The sequence below is a fragment of the Lissotriton vulgaris genome, chromosome 8 (genome assembly GCF_964263255.1).
Source record: "Lissotriton vulgaris chromosome 8, aLisVul1.2, whole genome shotgun sequence".
NCBI classification, from domain to species: Eukaryota; Metazoa; Chordata; class Amphibia; order Caudata; family Salamandridae; genus Lissotriton; species Lissotriton vulgaris.
In genome coordinates, this window is record NC_141696.1 from 42,370,790 (window position 1) to 42,395,578 (window position 24,789).

General features: G+C 44.5%; 1 protein-coding gene across 1 annotated transcript in view; it reads right to left on the reverse strand.

The window, feature by feature from the left end:
- LOC147693347 (TRPM8 channel-associated factor homolog) overlaps positions 1 to 24,789 on the reverse strand; it is a 171,546-nt gene that overhangs the window by 107,346 nt on the left and 39,411 nt on the right. The window contains exons 2-3 of the mRNA XM_086933678.1: positions 15,759 to 16,394; positions 7,575 to 8,551 (exon numbers count right to left, since the gene is read on the reverse strand). Of these exons, the coding sequence (XP_086789804.1) occupies positions 7,575 to 8,551; positions 15,759 to 16,375 (1,594 nt within the window). The 5' untranslated portion in view covers positions 16,376 to 16,394. The remainder of the gene's footprint in view (positions 1 to 7,574; positions 8,552 to 15,758; positions 16,395 to 24,789) is intronic.

Consider the following 24,789-nt stretch of genomic DNA (forward strand, 5'->3'; position numbering starts at 1 on the left):
CCTATTTTCCCAAAAGGCCCTGCGCATTGGAATAACATAAACAGTAGTATCGACGTAGAAGTGCGGATCTTCCAGGCCTCTACTGACTATGCTAAACTTAATTGGGTTTGTTACCAACTAGCTCAGAGGTCACTGGAAACTTTCTTCTCTGAATAGGAAGTGATCAGCTTCCCTGGTACAGACAAGAAGGGATTCAGTTTTCCAACAACCGTGCAACATGACAACTTTGCTCCTCAGATAAGAGTCAATCTCTAGAGTCGTGTGAACAATAGACAGCTATTTTACTCAGTCAGTGGTTGTGCAGTTTACTTTCACAATATGTAGAGAATAGAGAGACGGCGTTTTCAATAAAGGGTAACATTTATTGAACAGTCTTTCTTCTCGTACAAGAGTAATGAATTGCCACAATTGCAAGACATGTTATTATAAAAAGTACGTACAGTAAGATGAGTATTGCGAAATAATACTGTAAAAGCATTGATATGGTTTCTTAGCCATACAATGGTTTAAAACGAATAAAACATATATACATTCATATATACTTTAGGCTAAAATACCCAACTGGTGCTTCAAACTACGCCTACCCCAGTGTACCTAACCTAATCCTAAAACTTGGGAGGGGAGTAAGTAAGTAGCTTTAAGTTAAGTTGGTTTTGCCAAGGTTTGCTTCAAGAAATCTTTCTAAGGGTTTAGTCAACACCATACCTCTGGAATAGAATGATGGAGGTCTGGTATCTCCTTCAGGGGGTCGATATCCCAGTCACCCGCAAGGGTAGCCTGGAAACGCCGGAGCTGGATTTCTCTACAGGAGAAAAGACAGCGTCTCTCTCAGCGCGTCGAGGAAGAAGAGGGGCAGCGTCCGCGGGCAGCTTGCATCTGCTGGGCTCTTGCAGGGGGACGGCTGTTCAGCTCCTAAGTTCACCACACCATCGTTCGCTAGTTAGCAGCGATAGCAGTAGCGATAGCAGCTATGGTATCATCAGCATAACAGCAACTTCAGCAGCAGCGAGACAGCATTTGCTTAAGGCAACGTTGGTAATATTTATACCTGAAAGGTGCCTTGTTTGACGTAAGCTTTTGGACATAAGACGTCAATAAAGATGTCACTAGGAAGTGATTGTCTATCAGTGCTCATTAGAGTTCTATTACTAATCAAAACATAGCAAGCGTGGCTTTCCAGGTTGCTGAGTTGTTATCTTGTTGAAGAACTCGGAGTATTAATCTAGGAATCTTAGATAGTAACTTCTGCTATGTCATTGCACTAATTAGCTGCAAAGGAAGTGGCATAGGAAGCGATTCTGAAATGTGGCTCTGTTCGTGTGAGGCCAGAGACGAGTTTCTGAATATTGCATTTGATCGGTTATGCCAATATAGGGAATAAATGGATTTATAGCCGTATAGGGGCATAAGGTCACAGTGTCGATCAGGGTCCTAGATTAGAACGCTACAGGACCAAGCATAATGGGGGCTACGCATATTGAGGGAGCTGAGGCAATTCCATCAGAGTCTCAGACCTCTGTGTCTTCAGAACATACTACTATTAATCTCCATGACACCTCGGGCAAAGACATCACTTTGGACGACATAGGATCATTTTGAGAACCTTATTGTGCCCTTTAGAAGCACGGCTTATTAAAATGGAAGCTAGGCTAGTGAACATTGAGAAATTTACGGCCCTATTAGCCGATAATCCCAAAACTAACAGTAAAATTGAGGATAAGGGTGGCAGAGCAGGGACAGCGACTAAAACTAACACTAAGAGCGGTGCTCCAGCCAGCAGCAAGACGGGGAAAAGCACAGGTCCTTTAGTACAGCAGGATAAACCAACTGCCCCCTCAAACAAGGCCATGCAATCTAGTACTAGCATAGCAACTCCCAACCACCCACAGGTCCCTGCTCCCAAAACCAGTCCTAACCAGCCTAAGGCTAACATTCCTGCCTCTAGCCTACCACAAAAAGCAGTCACTCTGACAGATGAGGCTCTAGTGAGCACAAAAAAGCCAAGAGTAGTGAACTTGCCGCCGGAGGCTAGCCAGTACACAGTAATCTTAGCGGGGGTGCCAGAGTTAAAAACAACGCTGATAGAATCCACTGCCTCTCTTAAGAACAAGGCGTTGGATTGCCTATCCAAGTATAGACCTCTACCGCAGGGTATAACTAGTGATGTCCTTATGGTAAGAAGGGTCCCATGGGTGGGCACTACTAGAAAAACTATCAAAGGAGATTGTGTCCTGGTTAGCTTTAGAGACCCCATGACCGTTTCTCATATCTGTGGCTGGCATTATGAGGATCAGGGAACCAACATTCAGTCCCTACCTCTATCCTTTTTCTATCCCCGGCCGCTGTATACCTATGAGGAAGAGGGATGGGGAAGTCCCCCTGAGGCAGGTGGGAGAGGAGATTTTTACTATCCAAGTCGCCACCAACAGGTGTATTATCCTCCAAACACCGAAGAAGAGGGATGGGAAATTTGTCAAAGAGGGGGAGGCGGTTGGAGGAGAAGAGAGAGAGTTGATTTTCGCCACCCCAGATTCCAACACCATACATATCCCCCCCGTCTAATAGGTATAGTTAGTTACCTGGATATGATAGATTGACAGTCCAGGCAGAATGTCACCGGGGGATAACTTGTATCTCAGGGAGGGTGCGGAGGCAGATTTTATTCGCCCTGGACACACATCTGCCCCAATTTTAGAGTTGGGCCAGTCTGTCAAGAAAAATCGAACTAATGCAGACACCCCCCTATAAACCCAGAGATAAGGGTACCTAGGGATACTCGATCCCCTAGCGGTGATCGGACTCCCGTGGTAACATTTGTGGTCAATTCAAGTATCAATGTTAGGTCCCCAAAACTGGTCCCGACTCCAAAACCACCACTCCTGAAGTTAATTTCATGGAATGTGGCTGGCCTAGGCAATAAGCTAGATCTACAGGAATGGACCACTTTTGTAGATACCGGGGATGTATGTATGTTCCAGGAGACCTGGGCGAGGGAAGAACATTCCCGACGGGGTTACCTGGCATTTTCCATTCCCACAAAGTGGGCGGGAAGGGGCCGTCCCTCTGGCGGACTCACAACGTGGGTGGCGACCCATTTGGGCTGTCAGGCAGTACGTCTTCCCCTGGCATCCGAGGACATACTAGTGGTTTTGTTGGAATGGCCTAACTCAGCCAGACTTGCAGTGATAAATGTGTATTCAAGGCCGGTCAACATTACACGTGAATCGCCCACCATTGAGGAATTATCGGCTTACCTCAGTGAAATTCCATGGGCCACCCCATTTTTGGTTGGTGGGGACTTGAATTCACATTTGGAGCCCCTACCAGGCCTCTTGGATGATTTTTCCATGGAAGAGGATGGAAGGTGGGAGGTTCCCCCCGTAGTGGCACCTCCTCCCAGAGCTTGGACACCTCTAGCCTTACAGATTACTGCCCTAACTCTTAAGCACGGAGTTAGAGCCTGCAATGGGCGTTTCAGATCTGATATACCAAGCAGACACACCTACAATAGAGTGGGAAGGGAGTCCCGCTTGGACTAAGTCCTTGTACAACTCTCTGAATGGTCGCATATTATTGACTTTAGGGTAGCAGAAAGAGCTGACAGCGACCACAATGCTCTAGAACTAGATTTTGCCCACCCTGGTATGGAGGTCAGGGATTAAAGCATGGTGGCGACCAAACCTGAGCTTCTCCTTGAAAACAACAGAAGGAGGATTAGGTGGGAAAAACTAGTTGCCAGCCGAGAGAAGCTCCCAAAGCTCTATGCTGGAATAATTCCAATCTTGGAAAAGGTGGGTGTCTTAATTGATGAAACCTGCAATGAGGACACCCACAAACTGATATATCTGGCTCACGAGGATCTTATTAGGACCATGGCAGATGATCTCTTTACCAAAGCCCAATGCAAAAGGGGGGACCACATTGCAAGTCCTCATGGTACAACGCCGCATGCTGCAAGGCAAAGGGAGAACTCCTCTTATGTATTAAGGAGGGCAAAGGCAGAGGAGAGATACAGGCTAGTAGACGGGCATATAAGAAACTGGTCGCCCAGGCCAAGATTGAATGGGAGGAAGGCCAGTGGGTGAAACTCTCTAGTTCCCTAGCTACCAGGGATTATTGCAAGTTTTGGCGAATTGTCAATGGGGGCTCTGGGCATTTACTTTCAGCAATTGAACCAAATATTGCAGCAGGGGTGTGGCAGGCGCACTTTCAGTCGCTCTACACCTCGGATGTTGGGGACACTTGTAATTCACTCCCAAGTGTGCCCATCCACTGTAGGGGCGGCTTGTTTACATTAAAGGACGTGCGAGAAGCCATTGCGGGACTGGCATCTGGCAAGGCCCCCGGATTGGACGGTCTCCCAGGTGACCTGTTTAAACAGGAGCCTGACGTTTGGGCCCCCTATCTTGCCACAATATTTCATGCTGTCCTGTTAGGCATGGAGATTCCTAGTACTTGGCTGGGGGCAGAGGTGGTTCCTATATTTAAGAAGGGCTCGCCTCTGCTCCCAGCCAACTACAGGTCCATCAGCTTAATAGACGTGCCCCAGAAGGCTTGTGCTGGATCGCCTTCAGGCCTGGTTGGAAGAAACTGACACTCTCAGTCCTTACCAGGCAGGATTTAGAAAGGGGGTGTCCACAATAGATTAGATTTTCCGCCTAAACCTCATCTATTGGAGGACGGCGCTATTCGAGGGGGGCAGCTTGTACACGGTTTTCGCGGACTTGCGAGCCGCCTTCGACTTGGTGCCTAGAATGAAACTGTGGAGTGTGCTTGCTGAGATGGGGGTTCCACCTGATATCCTTGAAATTTTACAGAGACTGCATCTGAACAACTTTGCACGTGTCAGGTGTGGAAGAAATGGCGAATTAACAGATAGATTCCCCGTTGACAGAGGGGTGAGACAGGGCTGTGGGCTCGCACCGACCCTGTTCTGCCTCTTTGTCAACGGGGTAATCGCCCACCTGAATGGGATTGAACACACCGATGCCCCCAAATTGAATGGCAGCAGGGTGCCCGCAATCCTGTTTGCGGACGACACCCTACTGCTGTCCAAAACCACAATGGGGATTCAGAGAATTCTTGACTCTTTCCTGGTATTCTCTACGGAGAGGGCTTAGAGATCAATGCTCTAAAAACTAAATTTATGATCCTAAATCCCACCCCGAAGACACGTCCAAATCCATTGCTTGGCTCATCACGACTAGAGAGGGTTTCTACATTTGAATATCTAGGTGTAACCCTAAATGAGAACATGACATGGGGGGCACATCAGACCAAGGCCAACTTAAAACTGGTGCAGATCGCGGGAGGTATAACTAGGATGATGACTAAATCTACACATCGTCCACTGGGCCCAGTCATCCAGATCTACAAAGCCCAGGCCGGGGTGCTGTAACCTACGGGGCTGAACTCTGGGGTCACACTTCAGCCCTAAACTTGATGACAACCGAAAATAAATTCATCAGACAATTGGTTGCACTTCCATCAAGCACGCAGCTGCTCCCCCTGAGGCTAGACCTAGGACTTAGACCAATCATAGAGGAACTGGGTCTTAAACCTTTAACATTTTGGCGAAAGCTATGGAGTAGCGAAGAACTTATCAACTACAGGTCTGAGCTCAAGGAGTTTCTAACCCAACCAAAAGCCATGCAGATTCCTTGGCTAAAATACATAAAATCATCGTTTGAGAGCTTAGGATTCCCCAAATTATGGACTGACCCAGCTAACGCATCTGCCAGGATGCCACGCAAAGTTCTGTTGAAGGCTTATTATGACATAAAACTTACTATTGCTCTAGACAGCAAGTGTGAGGGTCCATTGACGACTCTATTTATCCAAAGTAAAGACTCCTACTGCCTGGAGAAGGTTCTGGATGGGATGACCCCTGTCTTGACCAGGAAGCTATTTCTCCAGTGGAGATACGGCACACTGCCCCTTAGGTCTTTCACCAGCTCCTGGACAACGCCACCAACTACAAAGCAATGCCCGGCATGTGCTCTCGCTGTGGAAAGTGACTTACATGTGGTTCTATTTTGTAAGGCCTACCAAGTCATCAGAAAATACTGTCTTGTCCCCTTATCAGAAACTTTGGTTGCAAAACGGAAGTTTCACCTCCAACTGTCTTTGCACTGGCGAAATACCTCACAGCCATGTGGTTTATCCGCACCCGCATCTTGAAAATGGAGTTGGGCTCATAACAATTTTATTACATTTTATTTTATTTCACTCATTTTACTCAACTTATTGCTGATGGACTATTTTTACATTGCCATGCCTAATTCTTAACCAATGCTTTAAAATGATTGTGATTATTTGTATATCTTTGATGGTCTAATTGATCAAAATAAAGATTGAAACTAGTAGCAACCCCAGCCAATGGGTAACTTTATTCTTCAATTGAAGAACGTTTTCAGAAGTGTATGGTTTAAGGTGGGGGGCATTGCCAAGAACCAAAACATAAGGGGTAGCCACTGGAGGAAAGTTAACCCCTTGGGCGCGGCCGCTATTCTGCGCCTGTGCAGTCAATTTAATTAATGGACGGGTTCATGACGGCCCCCAGCCATCATCAGCACACGCCCACTGTGATGCATGACGGACGGGGCCGTCATCAGCATGGAACTGGTTAATGAGCACATCATTGTTAAGAGGGGGAAGATTTACAGCTCTTGAGTTACCTAGGATCTCAGTCACTGGTCGACGAGTTAAGTTGTGTGAGTTATCACCACCAGATTTGAGTCTCCCTAGCTCCTTTGCAACAGAGTCAATCTTTCCTCCCATGTGTTCGGCAAGTGGATGAATTATCCTTCAATGCAATGATTGATGAGGAAGGGGGTTGTAAAACTAGAGCCACACCATTAAAACTTTCTCTTCTTGCACCCTGGGCCCCACCACTAGCAGTGAAGGCACAACAGAGGAGGTAGCCACATGGGGAAGGAAGACCAGTGGAACTACAGAAGATGTTGTGAAGGTTTGACCTATGGTTAACATGGTCTCCATTGCAACTAGCCAATCAAAAATAAGTTGCAATTTAATATCAATGGCATCAATTATTGTATCTAACAGGACTCCCAGTAAGGCTTCCAAAGAGTCTTTTTTTTTAATGTCCAACTCCTTTGTCCTACTGGGATTTACTCTGGGCCATATAGATTTACTGCAGGGATCCACCCTCTTCTCTTTTCCTGCCACACCAGCAGAAGAGACCACCTGAATTGTGGGCTTCAAAGCGACAAGAGAGCTACTGGGACTTCTTGATGCATCAACAATCAGCTCAGTTCAAAATAAAATTATTTCGGCACAAAGCCATAAAAGTATACAAAGACATTTAAGTGTAAATTGGAATAAAACAATAGGAATCACAATCAGCTTAATCTAAGGCGAAACACAATATATAAAACCGAGTAAAATAATAAAATATATGAAGAAGAAACCATAATAAAAGCAAAGAAACAATTAGACGATACATCAGAAGAATCGCTATTCTGATATAATGGCCTGAGTGAGAAGAGTTTTCCTTCTAATCAACCAGATTAAGCCCAATTATTTAGCAACTGCAGATCTGGATTTAGCCTTACCTTTATTGTTGCCATCAAGGCACACTTTGACGTCAGGTAAGTCGGACAACTTAGGGTTCTGGCAGACTTCAAACAACTCAGGATAATGTTCATAGAGAGGTGTTGACAAAGAAATCAGCGGGAACTGTTTGGAGTCGGCTCTAATTGAATTATTTTCGCTTACTTCCGGAACCCCAAGGCGTTGCAGCAGATCCTTCAACATTTGGTGAATAGAGTGGACCATTGCAGAGTCTTCACCTGGAAGCTTTGCAAACTCAGCACAGTCTTGCCCTAGTTTTTTGATTTGAGATCTTTGAGATGGATTTGAAACCACCTTCCCACTGCTCTCTTGCAGGAACGTGGAAAGAGCTCTTCGGAAGTGGTACACCTGTTGCGCATCTTCGGGCCTCATAGCTTTGTAAGCTTTCGCAGTGCAGGTCTGACCAAGAACAGAGATTCCAAATGTATTGAGTATTTTATTGAAGGGATATTCTGCTACAGCATGTTTGCCTAGATTGTCAGTGGCCCATGACCAGGCTTGGACTCCAATGAGCAAGCCCCCTCCTTCAGCCACAAACTCTTGGATTTTCTGCACCTCACTAGCACTGTCATGCTGGCAGCAGTAGACGCTAAGACTTGGGACCAGGTCAGAATATTCACTTGCCACGTTGTTCGCATTGAGAAGTTCATGGAGTCTCATCAGCCTGCTCACCATGCCAATCTTCCCCTTTCTCCCTGCATCGAGCCAAGAAACTGCATTGAGGAGGAAGGCTTTAAGACCAACTGTTTTTAGCTGGTCCCCATGTGTTGCAATTACAACCCGCCCTTTACCATAGTGTGCTGCAGCCAGAAATGACTGATGAGAATCATCAAGCCCAACAGGGAAAGCCAGTAGGCCATGGACCAAGAGTTGGGAGGGTAACCCTCCATTAGTAATGTCCAGGTCTGTAACACCGGTTAGAAGTTGCTTCATATCTTTGATTATGTCAATCCCATGTCTGAAAAACAAGAAAACAATCATCTCAGCATGTGTGCTGGGGAAAACACAAAACAGCCATCTCAGCATGTGCGCTGTGGAAAACACAACACAGTCATCTCAGCGTGTGCACCCTGGAAAACAGCTACACAGTCATCTCAGCATGTGCACTGTGGGAAACAACAAAACAATAATTCCGGAGTGTGTACTATGGAAACAACACCACAATCAACTCACCATTTGCACTGTGGGAAACATCAACACAATCATTCTTGAGTGTGTACTGTGGAAACAACAACACAATTATCCCAGCATGTGTACTGTGGAAACAGCAACACAATCATCTCAGCATGTGCACTGTGGGAAACAACATAACCATCTCAACATGTGCACTGTAGGAGACAACAAGACAATCATTCCAGAGTGTGTACTGTGGAAAGCAGCAAAACAGCCATCTCAGCATGTGTGCTGTGGGGAACAACAACACAGTCATCTCAGCGTGTGCGCCGTGGAAAACAGCTACACAATCATCTCAGCATGTGCACTGTGGGAAACAACAAAACAATCATTCCGGAGTGTGTACTATGGAAACAACACCACAATCATCTCACCATGTGCACTGTGGGAAACATCAACACAATCTTTCCGGAGTGTGTACTGCGGAAACAACAACACAATTATCCCAGCATGTGCACTGTGGGAAACAACATAACCATCTCAACATGTGCGCTGTAGGAAAAACTAAGACAATCATTCCAGAGTGTGTGCTGCGGAAACAACAGCACAGTTATCCCAGCATGTGTACTGTGGAAACAGCAACACAATCATCTCAGCATGTGCACTGTGGGAAACAACAAGACAATCATTCCAGAGTGTGCACTGTGGAAAGCAGCAACACAGTCATCTCAGCATGTGCACTGTGGGAAACAACAACACAGTCATCTCAGCATGTGCGCATGTGCGCTGTGGGAAACAACAACACAATCATCTGAGCATGTGCGCTGTGGGAAACAACAAGACACTCATTCCAGAGTGTGTACTGTGGGAAACAACAACACAGTCATTCTAAATTGTGTACTGTGGAACAGAGAAACAGCAAACATCCTCAGAGTGTGCATAATATAAGACAAAAAGACTGTACATTGTAACAAATAACAACACATTCAGAGCCATCAGCCTTTCCAAAGTGGGCACTAATTTCAACAATAACACCGTCATCTCAGTGTGTGAGATCTCGAGAATAACTAGTGAATTGTGCCAGAGAGTACAACAAAATCAGCACAAGATTATACAATAAACAGAACTTTATAATACTGACACTTTGGAGAACAACAGAATATTTTTCTTTCTGTCATGTTTATGTTAGTTTTCCAGTCCTCCCCTTGCACAGAAAGACACAATCTTACTTCTAGACTTCTGGATAGGACCTATTGACAAGGTCCCGAGCCCTGGTCCCGATTCACAAAAGTAATCTGAGACAAAATCCTGACTTTATGACTTTTAGTATTCACAAAGGGCATTTAGGAGTATTAAAGTTAGGAATCCTAACTTTAATACTCCTAAATGATTTTGTGAATACCGAAAGTCGTAAACTTAGGATTTTGTCTCAGTTGAACTTAAGTTTGGTCTTAAGTTTAACATATCTTAAGAGAGGAGAAATGGAGACGAAGGAAAAAAAGAGGATAAGAAAGACAGACAAAAGGTGAAAAGGCAAGAAGGTAGGAATCTGCAAGAGTAATATAAAGGGAGAGTCTTGTGGTGTATTAAAGAGGCATGAGGAGAATTCAAGACGGTGCTCTTTGCAATGTGAATGTTGACATTCAGTAGAGCTGGCCGTGGGCTTCTGTTCTGAACAAACTTTAAAGCACTGGCACTCATTCTTTCACAAATTAAGCACAAAAAAGAATGAAACTGCATTGAAGCCTAAACCCAATTGGCATCTCTGGCCACAGGTCAACCCCTGGTAAATGGTATCACAGGTACCCAGGGCACTGTGACCTCTAAGGGCTGCAACACTTATTGTGAGACCCTTGGAGAGCCTGTACCCTTACACTCACACACTGCCCTTGAAGGCTGCATGTTTTGGTGCAGATAAAGAGAAGAGTCGACATGGCACACATCTCTATGTGCCATGCCTACAGCACACTGCCCTGGCATAGATCAGGCATCCCTCTAGCTGGGTGTGCAATACCAGTGGTGAGGGTACAGGTGCATAAGCCCTGTACCCCTACAGTTTCTAAGGCCATTCTTAGACATTGTAAGTGCAGTGCTGCCTTTAAGAGTATATGGTGCTGGGAGTTCCACAGCACCACAATGGCTACACTGAAAACTGAGATGTTTGGTATCAAACTTCTCAGCACATTAAATCCACTGTGATGTCAGTGTGGGACTTAATGAAAAATGCACACAGAGGGCATCTTAGAGATGCCCCCCCTGAAAACTAACCTACCACTAGTGTCCAGGTTGCATGGCTGCTTTCAAATGCTACAACAAGACATGTTTCTTGACCCCTGAGGTGAGAGTCTGCTGCTCTCTGGGGCCTGAAACAATGCACATTCTAGGACGAGGTGCCAAGCCTCTTCCCTCAGGATGGGCAGGGTTCACGAAGGGGAAGGTTCAAAGGCTTGCCACCTTTGTGAGCCTCCCCAGGCTGCTTGCTGCTTTCAGCAACTGATCCCCACTGATTCTGACCCCCTTTTTGGGTGAGAGAGCTGGTGGGAAAAACAAGTGAGGAAGAGAGGTGTGCCCACCTCTGCCAAGTCCACCCCTCAGGTGGGGGAGGGGAGGTGAAGCACAACCAAAGCCTTGGTCCACCGATGCCAGTGCCCTCAACTCCAGATTGTCAACTGATGCCACTGCCTGCACCATGACCTGAGGCCCCACTGTGCACTACAGCCTTGGGCCTATGGACGACAGCGCTTCAGCAAAGATGATAAAACTGCCTGCTCTGTATCCATCAACACCGCAACGAGCATTGCCCCACTTTGCACTACAGCCCTGGTCTCACCGACACCGCTGGGCTGAGCGCCGTCATGGAGTAGCTGCCTGCACCGTGACCTGAGGGCACTGCAAGTTGCACCTCTCCGCTTCACACCACGGCTCCAGTGCCTGCCGACAGCAGCGTTTCTGACTTCAACCTCACGGAGTTCGATCTGCAATGTATGTGCCTTCAAGGGTCCCACGACTCCTGCACCAAGCTCCTGAACTGATGCCCACTGATGCCACCTCTTTGGAGCTCATCGCAAGGTCCCCCCGATGCCCTGCATTTCCAAGGAACTGTTTGTGGGTCTTCCCAAGACCATCGCTGGCCCGCAACCTTGCGGTCAGCCTGAACTATTGGATTTGTTTGTTCACAACGCTGTGATAACGCAGGGCGGACCTGTTGACTTTATGGAACTGTGTTTTAGGTCCATTTTTGTAGCATTTGTATTTTGATTACTACATGTTGGATTTTTGCTGTTTTGGTCTTGTTTGGTTTAGATAAACATACTTAATTGTTTCTAAATTGGGATGGTTTTCCTTTTCACTGTGTTACTGTGTGAGCACATGCTTTACACATTGCCTCCAAGATAAGCCTGACTGCTTGTGCCAAGCTACCAAGGGGGTGAACAGGGGTTATTTTAGCCCTGTAAGTCGCTTAGTTTGACGAGAACGATAGGGCCCTGCTTAGACTGGGTGAATCTCACTGCCAACTAGAGACCCCTGTCTAACAGTAATCATGGCACAGTGGGTACGGTAGCTTTCAGAAATTAACACCAGGAAACCTTTCAAATGGTGAGGTTGGCTTGAATAGGTCAAATGGGAATACGTTTTGGACAGGCAAGAATATTGCGTCCTTAAGCTCTAAAATTCAAAGTGCATGTGTTAGATCCAATGAACCTTTTTGGGACCACCCTGTATCTTTCTTTCAAACTCATATGGGTACTTTTTGTAATGTAGGTTCCAAGGTTGTAGATTCTCCCATCTAAAACACCATTAAATCTACATATTAGAGCAAGACGTACGATACAATGCGGTGTCAAGTAGATTAACTTAATGGAGGCCACAAATTCTGGTGACTCAAAGAAGTATTGGCGTTTGGTGGCAGAGTATTGTGACTCTAAGGTAGTATCACATGATATTCCCACCCCTGGAAATGTTTGGGTGGGATATATTTCTAACTTGTACTCTAGCAATTCTGGGGACATTGACCCTGTTTTAAAGGGTATGATGCTCCTTCGCAAGCAGAGATTGCCAGTATTATAAAAAATGCCATACCTTCTGGAGCGGTGGGGTATAATGAGATACACAGTGCAGTTATTAAAAAATAGGCTGTAGCGTGGGGATTATTTCTTATCCCAATTTTTGCATATTGTCATCAAATGGGACTAATCCCTTCCTCCTGAAGGGGCAGCATCATATTTCCTCTTTATAAAAAGAGCCCCAAATCTCCTCTAATTTCAAACAGATTGAATTATTGGATCCAACAGGCAAACTCTTTGTTAGGAGTTTACTTTTCCATCTTCACCAATGGGTTCAAGAAAAGAATATAATTCCCCTCGATCAAGTTGGTTTTAAGAGGAACTATAGCACTATCGATAATATTGCTGTTCTTCAAGTGATTATTGAGAAATATCCTCTGCGTATGCCAGTGTATACGGCCTTCCTTAAACTCTCCTCTGCATTCTATAAAGTAAATTGTTGAGCTCTGTGGAGAAAGCTTTTGGTTTGGAAGTTAGCCGGCATCTTTTCAGGCTCATCATTGAACTTCATGCTGATGCAAGGTGCCAGATTCTCATGGGAGGAACTCACAGTCTTTAAAGAAAAGTTACAACTTAAAATGGTCTGAAACAGGGCTTATTGTTGCTCCCTGTTGATCTACCTCTATATATATACATATATGAATATATGAACTGCCAGGTATTTTAGGTCAGATGCAGCAGGATCTGCAAAAAATTGGAAATATGCCTATTGGCTGTTTGCTGTATGCTGATGACGTGGTTTTAATGCACCTAACCCCCATTGGCCTACAAACGTCGTCTGAAAGCCAAATTTTGCCTTTCCCTAGGAAGGGTACAGGAACAAGGGGGAAGTGAATCTGGTACCCGAGAATAGAGAAATTAGAAAAAGTAATATTGAGGTAAAATATTCTCCAGTGATGGCCAGGATGACTACCATGCTGATCTTTGTTCAAGCAGAGCTTACTGTCAGGCAAGCACCCTTCCTTCATAGATTATATAAATCATATTGGAGACATCATTTTGGTCATATTTAGGGGTGGACAATAAATTCACTCTGCTGGCGGAGTTTTGCTCACTCCCAGGAGTTCCAGCAAGACTCCGCTAACCGGCGAATGGCCCAGTTTCTTTCTCAATCGGGGCAGTCACAACCATTCGAGGTGAAAAGCTGCAGTTCAAGAAGAAAATCTACTAGAGCCAAAGGAAAGGAGACGCTCCCTCTGGCACACTGTGTTGTGTTTACCCTGATTTTGCAGTGTGGAACAAGCTCCCAGTGCTAATAATCAGTGTGCACAGCGGGACAAGCTGATTCTTCCCGCTCGCGGAACTCCGCATGCTCCTACAGAGTTTCCATGCAACTCCGCAGAATTATGTAGAGTGAAACTTTGCACGTTCCACCCACTCTTAGTTATGCTTTGTTGGTCTAGTAGGTCGAAATTCCTTGAGTCCTAATTTACACCTCTGGGGTGTTGAATATTGGTTTTTGGCACTCTTTTGAGACAATAGAATGTCAGATTTTCTGCCAGATTTGTGGTTTAAATTCACTAGTAGTTCTCCCTTTTTTTCGCCTGGACTTTGGATTAACACCAACTTTTATTCTGGTACTGGACGCTGTTTGATATGGGGAAATCTGCTTTTGGGTGTAGAATCAATCACACTTCATGCAGCCCCCAAGTTTGTAATTTCTTCCCTTCCGAACAAAAAGAGTGCCTTCTTTTAGCTCTTTGAGTTAGCAAAAAAAACATTAAGGGTTAGACTTGAATGGGGCTTTTGTTTCCCCAAATATTTTCTAAAGAGTCATATAAAAATATCTCCTATAATATAAAACAGGACAGAGATATTGCCCTTTGCTTATTAAATATGCAAAATCTGGTGGTACAGGAGAGCAATCTTGGGAATGTACCCTAACCATATTTAATTTATAATCTTTCTCACCGTACCTGAAGATTGATCCTTTTGAGAATTAATATGTGCTACACGTTATTACTGGTATTTGGGATAAAGTGTTAAGAAGGAGAGATTTTGCTGAATTATGTCAGTTGAATGATAACGATTACAACCATGTAATATTTGCAAGTTCCACATTGCAAAATGCAGGTTGCCGCTTTCTAAGGCCATTTTTAATTAAATATAATATTCATTCATTATCAGAGGCCCTTAAGTCTCTAATGTCTTAACCTAATGGAATGATTTGTGATGAATGTTTTCAATTTTTATAGGTGTTTTCTACATTTGTATTAAGGAATCCTAATTAAGGGGTCAATAAGAATGGCGGACGGACAAAGTCCGTCCGCCATCCTGTCGGAGGATGGGACGGTCCACCACAGGAGCGGAGGTCCCGTGCCTCGAATTAGGATGCACCCGCCACAGTGGCGGGTGCATCCAGCATTTTTAACATTGTGGCTGGCGGTGCTGAAAGCACCGCCCGCCGTAATGCTATAAATGCATGTTGAAGAAGTAAAGGGAAGTCCCTATCTAGCCATAAAGCTGGAAAAAGGAACGCCTACTGGATAGTAGAGGGGGTATTCACACTCTTTGTGCACAAACCATAACCACATAAATAATAAATCACAAAAATGGATAGAATCAGATAAGAAACGATGTCAAGTAATATATATAAAAAAAATGGTACAATTTATTCAAAAGATAATACAATCATAAAACAATTTCTTTAAAAATCATTTTTACAAAACAATTTTTGTGCCATTAGGACCAGTTAAAAATGTGTTTGATTGCAGAGGGGTCCGTTTTACTTATCCCACTCCAGTACTTGCATCTAAGTGCACTGATTGTGTGGGCTGGTTGAACTACTTCCAAGGCCTGATAAAGAGAGCTGGGAGAGACACACACATCACCAGTGCTCCACATAAGCAGTTGAAAAACGTCTCACCAGCACCTTGACCTAAATCAGATTCTACATATTACATAGAAAAGAAAAATTACATAATTGGTTTAGTAGTTAATTACATTGTTAATCTCCACATTGTAAGTATAAGGTTTTGTTTCACTCACTCAACAAGCACTGGACAAGTTGGGATTTCTGTAGAGATTGAGATAACTCCCGCCTCAACGTGGTTGGATGTGAAATAGATGCCGGACACATTGATCACTTCGTTTCCAGGAAATTCCAAGCAGACCTTTTCTGTGCCATTTTTGGAGGCCCAGTTATAAGCTTGACCTGCGATGAGGAGACCGCCTCCTTTCTTCACAAATGCAATAAGTTCTTTCTTCTTATTGGCATTATAGGCGTCCATGCAATACACTCCAAAGGATTCCAGAAGCTCACCAGTAGACTTCACCTTGATGCCATGATCAGAGAAGGTCTTCACCAGGGAGTTAAAGTTAGGCTGGACTCCAACCAGAGCATCTGCTGAGGGTTTCAGCCACTGGATAGAATTGAGGAGGAGCTTTGAGAACTTTTGGCTCTGGAGGTAGGACTCATGAGGGATGGCCACGATCCGACCCTTCCCATAATGAGAAGCTGCGATGAGAACTTGGCCAGAGGTACTCACGATCAGAGGGAAGGCTTTCTCCCCGATCAGGAGTAATTCACATGGAATGGAACTTCCTGTAAAGTCCAAAGTGTCAACGCCTCGAGTCAAGGCTCCATAAGATTCTTTGAAGGCCATTTCAATGTGGGTTTTGCTCCTGAAAATATAAATAAAAAACAAAATTAACAATACTCATCTTTGAATTATCACAAATGTGCTGTCCTTGAGCTAAATACCCTGATGTCTCTGCTTTTTACATATGGGTGACAGTTAAATATCATGAATTGTTAATACTATGCTGGTGCTTTTTACCTTTTATTATACTGTACATATCATCACTTTTTTAGTTTGACTGTTTGTGCCTAGTACATATTGTGGTTATGATCTATTTTGATGCTTCTACATATCATTAGTATGTAGTTCCTTGTACAAGAAATTATACTTCTACATATCATAAAAATTTTACTGTGACTGCTAGTTCCTTCTACCTGCTATGATACTTCTAAATATCATTATTATTTCACTGTGGCTGCTAGTTCCTTATACCTGCTATGTTATTTCTACATATCAATAATATTTTACTATGACTGCTAGTTCCTTCTACCTCCTATGATACTTCTACATATCATTAAAATTTTACCGTGACTGCTAGTTCCTTCTACCTGCTATGATACTTCTAAATATCATTATTATTTCACTGTGGCTGCTAGTTCCTTATACCTGCTATGTTATTTCTACATATCAATAATATTTTACTATGACTGCTAGTTCCTTCTACCTCCTATGATACTTCTACATATCATTAAAATTTTACTGTGACTGCTAGTTCCTTCTACCTGCTATGATACTTCTAAATATCATTATTATTTCACTGTGGCTGCTAGTTCCTTATACCTGCTATGTTATTTCTACATATCATTAATATTTTACTATGACTGCTAGTGCTCTATAACTACGCTGGCAATCTGCATGCCTTTAATATTTACTATCACTGGTAGTACTCTATACCTACGGCGGCACTCTGCATGCCTTTAATATTTACTATCATAGCTAGTACTCTATACATCTGGCTAAACTCTGCATGCCTTTAATATTTACTATCACTGCTAGTGCTCTATACCTACGGTGGCACTCTGCATGCCTTTAATATTTACTATCACTGCTAGTGCTCTATACCTACGGTGGCACTCTGCATGCCTTTATTATTTACTATCACTGCTAGTACTATATACCTCTGGCTGCACTCTGCATGCCTTTAATATTTTCTATCACTGCTAGTACTCTATACCTACTGCAGCACTCTGTATGCCTTTTATATTTACTATCACTGGTAGTACTCTATACCGACTGCAGCACTCTGTATGCCTGTAATATATTTACTATCACTGGTAGTACGCTTTACCTCTGGCTGCACTCTGCATGCCTTTAATATTTACTATCACTGGTAGTACTCAATACCTCTGGCTGAAATCTGCATGACTTTAATATTTACTATCACTGCTAGTACTCTATACCTACTGCGGCACTTTGCATGCCTTTAATATCTGCTATCACTGCTAGTACTCTATACCTATGGCGGCGCTCTGCATGCCTTTAATATTTACTATCACTGCTATTGCTCTATACCTACGGTGGCACTCTGCATGCCTTTAATATTTACTATCACTGCTAGTGCTCTATAACTATGGCGGCACTCTGCATGCCTTTAATATTTTCTATCACTGCTAGTACTTTACACCTACGGTGGCACTCTGCATGCCTTTAATATTTTAATATCACAGCTAACGGCCACTTCCTTTGGATATGACAGGGCATCTCGAGAGTCTTCTTCATCTATTTCACCGATGTCTGCCTGCTCTTTTTCTCTGAGAGTGGTGAGGGGATCCGGGGAGCTTTTTATGAATTTTTGATATGTTAGGGGTATGGTCTTCTTATTCATACGGTTTATTAGGATTCTATCCTCTAATGGAGAGGATTCTGGGACTTTCATATCTTTGGGGATTGCTGCCTGTAGCACATGTTTTATTTGCATATAGCGGAGCGTTTCTGAAGAGGAAAGATCATATTCCTTTGGCAGTAACTCAAATGATCGCACTCCACCCCTACCCACAGGTCTCCCACCTGAGATATTCCAATCAGATCCTGTTTGTCGATGCCTTGGTATCTGCCCATTGTTCGTAGTATTTCTGCATCCCAAAGCGGCGTATATTATGTGATCATATTTTCTCAGCTCATCTGTTTTTGGACTACATGCCAGAGCCGGACCGTGATTTTGGTCGGGCCCATTAGGAGTAGGGCCCTCATAAGTCCCTTTTTCCCAAATACGTATCTATCCATTCGATATGGAGGGTCATCGGGCGTTTGGTAAACATAGTGAAAGATGGCTATCAGTTTTGACGCTCAATAGTAGCGGCTTATGTCGGGCAATGTGATTCCACCATCGGACCAGCCCCGAACCAGTTTTTGATGTGCAATTCTCTCTGGCTTAACACCCCATTGTAGCCTTCTCTGTTCGTTTTCTAATATTATGAAGTATTGAGCGGGCAAGAATGCGAGGGAGCACCATCATTTTAAAAAGGGCCGCCCGTCCTAGCAAGAAGAGGAGCATAGCATTCCAATGGTGGACATCATCTTGGAGGCGCCTCAATGGTGGCCATAGGTTTCAATCGTAGAAGATGTTGTATCTGTCGTTCTGAATACTACTAGATACCAGAATCCGGCTGTAACTATGTCCGCATTGCATGTCTTGGGCAGTATCGGAGGCTGCCCATGTAGCATAAATATGATGGATTTAGTCCAATTTATATTATAGCTTCCGTATTTCTCTAAGTTAATGAATATATTTAATACCCTAAAGTCTAGAAGCAATTCCCTTTGGGATTTATAACGTACCAGTTTTACAAACAGCATCCAAACATTACTCACACACTAATAACAATCAATTCACAGCGGGTCAGTATATTGAGTAACCAGAAGAATAATTCTCGAAATATCATTATAAAAATTATTTCATTCCTAGAGGAATTTATTAGATTGATTTTGCACAGAAAAATATCACACCAATATAACACATTAAAAACAATAAGTATAACAATGTTTTCAATGGTTAAAAATTCATTAGACAACAGTACATATATTCATAGACAACGACAAGGAATCATATAATGCGCAATCAATTTCATAGGAACATATTATACGTGGGCCAAAGAGCAACGCGTTTCGGAGGGTTAACACAGGTCCAACCTCCTTCTTCAGGCTTGTTTTACAGATGTTCCAACCATCTATATTATAAAAGTACATAAATATATAGACATTTATTCAATTCAAATTTACCACAATAAAAACCAGTCAACTATACAATTTACAAAAAGTCTTCATGTCAAATGTTGTGAATTGTGACTAATATTATAACTCAACATCTTTAATAACTTTACTCAATATAATGCTGGCACTTACAATTTAATGACCCAACACCTTATCTCATTCTCCCTTTAATTAAAAATAACAGACTCATTCGGATCTTTCAACCACATTTATATTACCTTACCCTCACAAAGATATTATATCTGAGGGTAAAGAAAAAATCATTATCTCCTTTCTTTATCTAATGATTCCAGTGTCTATAATACAACACTTCTATTGTGCCCTGCTTCAACATGGACCATGGGAAATTCTCCTATAACTCACTCTTAAATCCTCTTGATAAGAATATACATTCATTCATTCATTCAATAAACTTTATTTCGGTTTGTTTTAACCATCAAAGTACATAAAAAATAAATTTTCACTCTTCACAGTTCATTTGCAATCGGAGGGGAGAAGACAAAAATGTAAATAATTAAAACATTTTTTTTTTAAAGTTAAGATAAAATTTGTTGATTCAAATAATTCTCAAGTCTCAGGAGAAAAATACATAGGATGCCTTGTTATTTAAGTAATTTCCTTCGAATAAACCACATAGAAAACAGAGACTTAGCTATAGCGGACACTATCAAAGGATTCGTGTCAGACTTCAAGATCCTAAAAAAGACTTGATGTCCCTTATACCCAAATTGTTACATAATTGTATTATCCACTTTCTTCGTATATGTGATTAGGCTGGACAGAAGAGAGTAACATGCAGAATAGTTTCATTTTCAGTTCTACAGCCGGGGCATAAATGTACCGAACCCCCACGTCCACCTGTCTGTCATAGAGTAAAGGGGCAGCGTTCCAAATCTAAACTGTAAGTACAACTTCTTTGCTAAAGTAGGTTGGATTACGTCTATTTCTTGTTCAAAGCTGTATGTGGACTTATGACTCGGGAAGGCACCGGTCAAGCCCGTTGATGGTACTGAGCAAATGGTCCTTTCGAGGCTAAAGTCCTTCACAGCGCCGGACATTGTTTTCTTAGAAATAGTTGAGGATGTTACCTCAGGGTTTGACCATAAGTTATTGTATCCAATTTGAGCAAGAGACTGTCTAACAAAGCATAGCCATGGAATTCTACCTGCTCCTGGTGAAGCTAGGACCACCTTTAATTCCCTTTTATAGCTTTCCAGTTTGTTGGTGCTCCACAGCCTCCTCCAATAAAGAAGGGTGCGTGAGGCAATAGCTTCGGCTATGGGCCTAATATTCAGGTCTAGCCTAAGTGGGACTAGAGGAGTCCTTCTAGGCAGGGTTAAAATTTGCCTAATAAAGTTATTTTCAGTAGTGGTTAGATCAGTAGAAGGAGCGTGTCCCCAAAGTTCCGCCCCATAGAGGGAAGAAGATCTTGCTTGAACTTTGAAGATTTCCAGTGGGGCACTAATAGTTTTGTGCGCACAGTTTTTTGGACTTTTAAAATTCCCTCAGTTGTCTGTATAAGTTTTAGGTTGGCCTTAGCCATTTGTGCTCCCCACCCTATTCTATCAGTTAGGGTCAACCCTAGATAATCAAATGTTGGCACTCTTTCTAACGGTCTGCCTTCCATCATGGGATGTGGACAATTAGTTGTATTGGCATTAAATACCATATACTTGGTCTTATCGATGTTAACTACCAGACTTATATCTTTGATTGATAGTAGGTTTTCGATGAGCCCATTAAGAAAATGGGAGAAAAGGGTAGGGGCAAGAACACAGCCCTGCCTAACCCCTTTCTCGACCGGAAAGGACCCAGTTAGCTGACCATACTTCCCAAAGCGTACTCTGGCATAGGTGCCATCATGAAGGTGTTAGAATTGGTGACACAAATAGGGTGGCACCCCCATTGATAGTAAAATAGCCCAGAGTTGATTACGATCCACCTTATCGAAAGCTGACTTTAGGTCCACAAACGTTAGATATAAACTTCCCCGGTCCAGGACAACGTGCTTCCAGTAAAGAACTTGGAGCCGTAAAAGTTGATCAATGGTGGATTTTTTAGCCCTAAAGCCTGCCTGGAGGGGAGTCAGTATGTTATTATCATTTACTCGGTCCAGTAGGCATTGTAGGAGTAGTCTCGCATAGATTTTCTGGCTTACATCGATAAGGCTGATTGGCCTTTAATTTGATGGTTCTAGTGGGGAATCCTTCTTAAAAATGGGGATTATCTCCGCGCCCAGCCAAGTGGCTGGAAGAGGTAGTCCCTGCAAAATTGCATTGTAGAGTAATAAGAGATAGGGGGCCCAGACTACTGGTTCTTCTTTGAAGAGGTCGCCTGGGATCCTATCTAGCCCAGGCGCTTTGTTCGATTGCAGGGAGTGCACTGCAATAAGAACCTCATCCAAGGTAAAGAGCGGTATGGGGCAATTAGGGTCCATAACCGTCAAAGCAGTGAGGGCTGAGCTATTTGATATTGGGGGAGTAGAATAAAGCTCTTTAAAATGCAGAGACCAAGATTCTTCGTGTATATTTGGATAAATTGAGGTCCTACCTTCTGGTTTCCCTGTGTGAACTAGATTCCAGAAGGACCGTGGATCTTTGGCCTCAAGTGCAAATCTGATAGCGTGCCATCGTTCTTCTTCCCACTCTTTTTTTTGCATTAAAAATCATTAATTTATAGGCACGCCTGGCTTCAGTCACGGCGGCCGGGGAACCTTGTTTCAGTGCCGTAAGTAGCCCCTGTTTCAATTCTTTACAGCCCCGATTAAACCAAGGGTGTTTAGTAACAGGAGGCTTGGGTTTAATAGGGGTTGTTTTATAGAAGGAGTTTGCCAATAAGATAGTTAGATCCTCATGCAACCCTGACAGGGACCTTTGTGCGCTATTACCAAATGGGAGAGTCATGATTAAGTTTACCCTTTCTAGGAGGGGGATTATGCTCAGGTACAATTTACCCATATCTTCAGTGGATTTCTTCATGTTAGCCCATCTGATTCGCCTCCCACCTTGAACTATTCTGAGGTCACTATTTTCATAAGTTTTGTTGGCCTCAGTTATCAATTCATAGTTAATCTCAGTTGACAGGGGATTGTGGTCACTTTCCGTGCGACTAGAGATTTGGAAGTTGAGGATCTTAGGCCATAGGGGCATGCTGACCATAAAATAATCAATTACAGAAGTGTTACCCCTTCCACTGTAGGTTGGTTGCCGTGGGCTATCCCCCTTAAAACGCCCATTACAAGCTCTAATGGAAAAGGAGTAGGTTATGGAGGTTCGCTGAAGTACCATGGCTGACCATTGTTTGGCTAGATACATATTTGGTGGGAGATTGACCATATTTCATCCTCATCTGTTGAGATTTGGGGGACTCCAATAATCAATCAATCAATCAATCAATCAAAGCATTTATATAGCGCACTACTCACCCAGAGGGTCTCAAGGCGCTAGGGGAGGGGGGTCCGCTACTGCTCGAACAGCCAGGTCTTGAGTTGCTTCCTGAAGGTGAGGTGGTCCTGGGTCAGGCGGAGGTGGGTCGGGAGGGAGTTCCATGTCTTGGCGGCGAGGTAGGAGAAGGACCGTCCCCCTGTGGTGGCTCTTCGGATGCGGGGGGCGGCGGCGAGGGCGTGGCCGGTCGATCGAAGCTGGCGTTTGGGTCGTAGAAGTTGAGGCGGCTGTTGAGGTATCCTGGGCCTTGGTTGTGTAATGCTTTGTGTGCGTGGGTGAGGAGACGGAAGGTGATTCTCTTGTCGACCCGGAGCCAGTGCAGGTCTCTCGGGTGTCCGGAGATGTGGCTGCGACGGGGGATGTCCAGGACGAGTCGTGCTGAGGCGTTCTGGATCCGCTGGAGTCTCTTCTGGATCTGCTGGAGTCTCTTCTGGAGTTTGGCGGTGGTTCCGGCGTAGAGGGAGTTGCCGTAGTCCAGACGGCTGGTGACGAGGGCCTGGGTGACCGTCTTCCTGGTCTCGGTGGGGATCCACCGGAAGATCTTACGTAGCATACACAGGATGTTGAAGCACGACGAGGAGACGGCGTTGACTTGTCTGGTCATGGAGAGGGAGGAGTCCAGGATGAAGCCCAGGTTGCGTGCGTGGTCTGTTGGTTTGGGTGCGCTGCCTAGGGCGGGGGGCCACCAGGAGTCGTCCCAGGCGGAGGGTGAGGATCCCAGGATGAGGACTTCCGTCTTGTCGGAGTTCAGTTTCAGGGGGCTGTTCTTCATCCATTCGGCTACCTCTTTCATCCCTTCGTGAAGGTTGGCTCTGGCGGTGGCGTGGTCGTTGGTGAGGGAGAGGATCAGCTGGGTGTCGTCGGCGTAGGAGATGATGTTGAGGTTGTGCTGGCGTGCGATGTCTGCGAGGGGGCTCATGTAGACGTTGAAGAGGGTTGGACTGAGCGAGGAGCCTTGAGGAACGCCGCAGATGACTTCGGTGGCTTCAGATCTGAACGGGGGGAGGCGGACTCTCTATGTCCTTCCGGCGAGGAAGGAGATGATCCACTCCAGTGCCTTCTCCTGGATTCCGACCTTGCTGAGTCGCTGCACTAGTGTACGGTGGCAGACAGTGTCGAAGGCCGCAGAGAGGTCTAGGAGGATGAGGGCTGCTGTTTCTCCGTTGTCAAGCAGAGCTCGGATCTCATCGGTGTCTGCGATCAGGGCGGTCTCGGTGCTGTGGTTGGCCCGGAAGCAGGACTGTGAGAGGCCGAGGGATCCATTCGTCTCGAGGAAGGCGGCCAGCTGCTTGTTGACGGTCTTCTCGATGACTTTTGCAGGGAACGGGAGCATCGAGATGGGGCGGTAGTTCTTGAGGTCGGTGGGGTCGGCTGATGGCTTCTTTAGTAGAGCGCTGAGTTCCGTGTGCTTCCAGCTCTCCGGGAAGGTAGCGGTGTTGAAGAAGGTGTTGATGATGTCCCGCAGGTGGGGTGCGATGACAGCGTCAGCCTTGTTGAAGACGTGGTGAGGGCAGGGGTCGGTCGGAATAAGTGGTTCATAATGACAATTGAAGTCACCACCAATCATCAACTCAACATCTCCCGGAAGGGAGTACAAAAGAGAGGACAAGGACCTGAGGCCGTTGGCTACGGTGGCTGAGTCTTGGGGCATCAGAGTGATCTTTTATGCTGATGACACTCAGCTTGTGTTCTCATTTAAAGATCACTCTGAAAGCTCTCTGGTTAAGTTTCGCCACTGCCTGGTTAACATCGCCTCCTGGATGTCTGTCAACAGTTTAAAGCTGA